The sequence below is a fragment of the Lycium ferocissimum genome, chromosome 5 (assembly GCF_029784015.1).
Source record: "Lycium ferocissimum isolate CSIRO_LF1 chromosome 5, AGI_CSIRO_Lferr_CH_V1, whole genome shotgun sequence".
NCBI lineage: Eukaryota > Viridiplantae > Streptophyta > Magnoliopsida > Solanales > Solanaceae > Lycium > Lycium ferocissimum.
This window is the reverse complement of record NC_081346.1, coordinates 28,494,035-28,500,521: the sequence shown is the minus strand read 5'-3', so window position 1 is coordinate 28,500,521 and position 6,487 is coordinate 28,494,035. Positions and strand designations below refer to the sequence as shown.

The window sequence follows — 6,487 nt, the reverse complement described above, 5'->3', positions numbered from 1 at the left end:
AAAATTTTCCAAGAAATTGCAAATTACCGACCTCATGAGGTCGGTTTTATGCAAAATTTTCCTAGAAACTGCAAATCACCGACCTCATGAGGTCGGTTTTCTGCAAAATTTTCTAGAAATTGCAAATTACCGACCTTATGAGGTCGGTTTTCTGCAAAATTTTCCCAAAAATTACAAATTACCCACCTCATGAGGTCGGGTTTCTGCAAATATTTTGCAGAAATTGTGAAATACCGACCTTTCGACGACGGAAATCTAAAACAATATATTATATATTCATATGAATTACCGACCTCAGGAGGTCGGTAAACTCATATCATTATATTATTAATATAATTTACCGACCTAATGAGGTCGGTAATTTATCTAATTAATACCGACTTAAAAAATTTACCGACCTCACGAGGTCGAATATTTCCGACCCACTATTTTCCGATCTAATTTTGAGGTCGGTTTTGATTTTTTTAAACCGACCCCGAGGCTTGAAATAGCCTTTTTTTTAGGTCGGAAAATCCTGCTTTTTAGTAGTGAGAGGGAATAATGTAAAACCGAACTATGTGGCTTGATACCTTTTGGTTTAATGGTAACAACTCTTTACTAAATTCACATATTTGGTTTCACATTATGCTAAGATTTGTAACTTGGTAACTGGCGCATATGAATTTCATTCCTAATAAGCTTGCCTTGAAGGCTCAAAAGTCAAAATCGAAAATCCGAAATATCCAAACCGATTAATCCAAAACCGAACTTAAAAAATGCAATCCAATCCGACTTTCTTTGGATTTGATTTGGATTGTAATTTTTCCAATCCGTAAACCGAAATTTTCATATCCAATCCGACGGCTCAAATGCCCATCCCTACTTGCGTCCGAGCATAAAAATTTGCATTTCGTTTCTGGAAATTATGAGAGAAGTTAAATGCTATATTCTTGATGCACCATGGCACGAATGACCTGTTGTCTCTACTTCTCTTCCTCATAAACAAAAACCACAAAGTTTTTCAAGATTCATTGTAAATGTAAATCACTGGAATTCACAGCAATATCTAGAGATGTTCCCTTTGAAACGTCGAAAACTAGTAAGCCTTTCTAGTTTCTGAATTCAATCTGATGCAGAATGGCCCTTTGAGCTCGCCAACCATGAAATCATTGTTAATGCGTTTCTTGCAACTATTGATGTTTAGAAACAAATGTAAAATTCTCTAGTACGTGCACCATTAGTTTTCCATGTGTACATGAATCTAACAACTACATTCAATAATAGTGTGATATTAGTAAGTCATGTATATGAGATTAGAAAAGAATTTCCCAGTTTCTCACCCTAAAACTTTTCAGGGTTGGCACCATTATGGCATCTTGAATGATCTTCTTGGTGATGGGATCTTCACAGTTGATGGAGAGAAGTGGACAAGCCAAAGGAAGATATCAAGTTACGAATTCTCCACCAAAAATTTAAGGGACTTTAGTAGTGCAGTTTTCAGAACTAGTGCGGTAAAGCTTGCTCAAAAAGTATCTGAAGCCGTGACCTCAAATCAAGCAACAGAAATTCAAGTATGCAACTTCAGTTTGCCCTTCTGCAGTAAAATTAACAAGTTAATAATAAGCTAACTCTTCCATTTTTGGCAGGACTTATTTACGAAATCAACACTGGAGACAGTATTCAAGATTTTACTAGGCGTGGATCTCGACACTACAACTGAAGAAGGCATTCTGTTTTCCAGTTCTTTTGATGAAGCTAATGCAGTAACGTTTTATCGCTACGTTGATGTGTTTGGGAAAGTGAAAAGATTTCTAAACATTGGGTCAGAAGCAAATATGAAGAAGTGTATTAAAGTGGTTGATGAATTTGTATATAAAATTATTAGAAACAAGACAGAACAGACGACCAAGTTGCGAGATGACAGCAGGGTGGTAAGTTCAGGCAGATAACCTTCTGACTTATTTCCCTTGAGCAAGAACACAAAAATGATACTTGAATTTTCACATGATTGGCAGATGAAAAAATCTGACATTCTGTCTAGGTTCCTGGAAATGAACGAAACGGATCCAAAGTACCTTAAGGACATAATCCTTAGCTTTATAATTGCTGGCAAAGACACTACAGCTAGCACACTTTCCTGGTTCTTCTATATGATGTGCAAGTACCCTCTCCTACAAGAAAAAATTGCAGAGGAAGTCAAGAAAGCAACCGGAATAAACCAGAATTCAAGTATTGATGAGCTAGCTAAGAGCATTACTGATGATGCACTGGATAAAATGCAGTATTTCCATGCATCATTAACTGAGACGCTCCGATTATACCCTGCAATTCCTGTGGTAATACATACATATAGTGAGAAGGATATAATATTCACAAACATAGATGTCATTAGGCCAATGCTTCACGCATGCACCTTTGTTTTTATGCCTATTAGAGCAATGCTTATAGATGAATCACGCATACATAAATTATAGGTATACTTACCTTTTTGGACAGCCCTATAAAATAATAGCCGGCAGATGTATATGTTTTGTATATTAAGTATAAATATACATAAAGAATACATAAATATAGATATAATATACATAATCAATGTATATGTTTTGTATATTTTGGCTAGTCACTGTAATTATATGCCTATTAGGCCACTCCTTCATGTGTACACCTCTTGATTTTGAGTTTTTTCTCCGTGCAGGATGGCAAACTGTGTTTATCAGATGACACATTGCCTGACGGGTTCAGAATAATGAAAGGGCATGCTATCGCATATCAACCATGGGCTATGGGCAGGATGAAATCTTTATGGGGTGATGATGCAGAGGATTTCCGGCCAGAGAGATGGTTTGATGAAAATGGTTGCTTTCGGCAAGAAAGTCCCTTTAAGTTCACAGCCTTTCAGGTACCACACAGAACCTTACAATCTTAACAACTACAGTTAAAACTTCTAGGAGCTTGGCTTCATCAAACAAAATTAGTTTTTCCCGTCCAACCTTGACAAAGAAACAATCTAATTGTTAATAGGGGTGGGCATAGTTCGGGCCAACCCGAAATCCAAACCGAAATCTGAATTTTTTGAATTTTTGATTTGGATTTTTGGATTATGGATTGCATGGCGGATTTTATTTTTAAAATTTATGGATTTCGGATTTAATATGGATTTAGTACTATGGATATTTGGATATCCGAAAAACCGACATTTTTATACCTTATATTCTACTCTACCCATATTATATGTGCCCCAATAGGCCAATGATACTAATAAATCCAATTTCGAAAGGTCTAATAGATTAATACCCTACGAGTTACAACCCTACCTATTATAATAAGTCCAAATGCAGAATTTTCTACTAAATCAAATATAATATACGGTTTTTCTTACATTTGGATACAATCTTATAATTATTTTATCTTGCATTGCCTAAAATGCTTTTTGCATGGCAAGTGCCACTGTGCCAAGTGATCGAACTAGCTCAAGTTATCCAAGGAATTCTTTTCTTTTCCCTGTTCTTACTATTACAGAGCAATTAAGATCTAGATTTTCTTCTGTGGAACTCACACTTTAAAATATTCTTGTGTTGAAGTAGAGGAAGATCTACTTTTGAATTTATGCTGAAAGTATCTTAACAACATTGGTTTTTAGTTCTATGGTTTCATATCATGCTGAGACGATTAACTTGATAACTGGAGCACATGAATTTCGTTACAAGTAGGCGTTTTAAAGGCTCAAAAGTCAAATCCGAAAATTCGAACCGATTAATCCGAAACTGAACTTAAAAGATCCAATCCAATCGGAGCTTATTTGGATTGGATTTGGTTTTGAATTGTAATTTCTTCAATCTGAAAATCGAAAATCCAAACCGAAATTTTTATATCCAATCCGATAGCCCGAACGCCCACTCCTAATTGTTAAGGTTTACAGCCTTAAAAGATTATGATTGATGAACGGTAAAATTATGTGATAAACTTATACAAAAGATTATTATAGTAAGAAAGGTAATCTAGGGGTCTAACTCATGTAATGAATGGCTAACCTGTTGCATAATAAGATTGTTTAATCATCAACCAACAGTCTCTACTTTTCTCACCAGCTCTTGTAATGATATTGACACGAGACAATTGAACTAAACCGAGACACTGCTTGATGCAACTCAAACTGAAGGGCCTACTCTCTATATCTCATTTTAACAGTCGCTTTAGCTCTTTTCACGCCCATTAAGAAAATAATAAATACAAGGTGTAGTTTATTATGTTACCCCTATTTAATAAAGGTAGATTCGTTTTCCGACTTAAATATTGTGCATAACACTTAATGTTAAAAATATAGTTGGAAATAAATGTCAACTTTAGTATTAAATTCCTAAAGTGACAATTATTCCCAAAGGATGCATTCTTTAAGAGCCTTTTGGAATGCCACCGGTAATTGGAATTGGTGTAATTACTACCCTAGTAATTACACAAATTTTTGTAATTACACGGTATTGCAATTACAATGACCTGTTTGTTTGTCATAATGTAATTACGGCGTAATTACAAGTGTGTTGTTTGGTTGCACAAGTGTAATTACGATTAGTTTAATTTAAAAATAACATTTGATTATAAAAAATTTAAAATTAATATTTAAAAAATATGTGCCTTTATAAATGATATTAAATTAGTTATTTAATAATACATTGTTTCTTGAAAATATGTCAATTAATAATCATGTATTTGTAACTAATATTGTAAAAAATAATTGATATATAATTTCAAATTAATAATATTTTTATTTTAATTGATTATAAAACTTAAAAGCATACCTTTTTTGTGAGAACATCATGGGATGGATGTTTGACCAAAAAAAAAAAAAGAGAATATTTATAAATATAATGCCATAACATTATTCAAATGTTTGACAAAATTCTATCAACTCTAAGTGAAAAATAAACAACATGCAATGTGAAATAACAAGTCAATAATACTAAAGCAAATATTTTTAAAATCGAAAATATAACCCAAATTCAAAATCCAAAAGAAAAAAATTTAACATAATACTCTTATGTCAAATTCCAACGTTACATAAGTAAGTTTCAACGTAACATAAGTAAATACTCCTATAATTCAAAAGAAAGGAAAAATATAAGTCTATAACCTCATTCACAACGAAATTCTACTTTAATAACGTCACTTATTATATGTCAAGTTTGTTAATGACTCATTCTTTTCTAATATTAAGAGATGTAGTTTCAAAAATTATAATATTAACACGTTATGCTAAATGAATAAAATAAAAAACTAAAAAAAATACGAGAAATTATATGGAACTACAAAAAGTAAAGGTTGGGAATGAGAAGAAAGAAATGAAATATAAATACTATAAAAATAAAAATATATATTAAAAAATAAAAATAATTAAAAAAGTAAAAATAAAAAAGAAATTAAATAATAGAAATAAAAAATAAATCAGAAAAGAGAAGAAATTAAAATAAAATAAAAAAATAAATTAAAAAAGAAAAGAAAATTAAAATAAAATTAAAAAGAAATAAATTAAAAGGTAACCCTGTAATTACAGGGTGTAATTACATCCAATTCTCGCCCCCCTTGAGAATTGGAGAGTGTAATTATACCCTTTCAATTACACCCAATTCCCACCTAATCCGTAATTACCTCACAACAAATGCGCCAAACTGCGTAATTACACCCAATTACACCCAATTCTAATTACCCTGGCTTTCCAAACAGGCCCTAAGCTACAAGGACAGATTCTTTACATGTTGCTGCAATTCATGCCAAAGAACTCTAACTCGATTCGTCAAAGTTCTTGGGTGCCCGAATTTTGAATTAAACCATCTTTGTGTGCTACGAGTCAAGTCACATAAAAGACTTCTAATAGTTAAGCTTCTCATATTTAAGATTATAAGCTTCTAGAGTTATCAAGAGGCCACCAAGATCAACACTTTCCTTTCCCAGCATAAAGCTTAGAAGATTTCCTTTATTTCCTGTTTGTGTTTTCTCATTGTTATCATTATAAGTAATTACTACTATATCTTTTTTATGGTACTTCCCTCATTGAAACAATTATATGATGTTATTGCTATAAATAGCTCCAAACTAAAATGGTAGATTAATAATGTGCAGGCTGGGCCAAGAATATGTCTAGGGAAGGAATTTGCTTACAGGCAGATGAAGATATTTTCAGCAGTGCTGCTGGGGACCTTTAGATTTAAGCTAAGTGATGAAGAGAGAAGAGTTAAATACAGAACCATGCTAACTCTTCACATTGACGGAGGAGAGAAGAGTTAAATACAGAACCATGCTAACTCTTCACATTGACGGAGGCAGGGGCGGATGTACCAAAGGCTAGAGTGGTGTTCACCCGAACACCCCTACAAAAAATTACAGCCAGATATTTAGAAAGAAATTTTATGTGTTTATGTACATATATTAACTTTTGAACACCCTGAACATATATTACATATATTTAGGTTCAATTATTTTTTCGAATACCCCTTGAAAAAAATCCCGAATCCGC

General features: G+C 32.9%; 1 protein-coding gene across 1 annotated transcript; it reads left to right on the top strand.

Annotated features, from left to right (window-relative positions):
* Nucleotides 1-1,254: 1,254 nt before the first annotated feature.
* Nucleotides 1,255-6,258, top strand: LOC132057695 (cytochrome P450 704C1-like). The gene is made up of 5 exons (XM_059450310.1): nucleotides 1,255-1,550; nucleotides 1,626-1,910; nucleotides 1,995-2,315; nucleotides 2,675-2,878; nucleotides 6,094-6,258. The coding sequence occupies exons 1-5, from the start codon at nucleotides 1,281-1,283 to the stop codon at nucleotides 6,256-6,258; spliced, it is 1,245 nt and encodes a 414-aa protein (XP_059306293.1). The 5' UTR covers nucleotides 1,255-1,280.
* The last annotated feature ends 229 nt before the right edge of the window (nucleotides 6,259-6,487 follow it).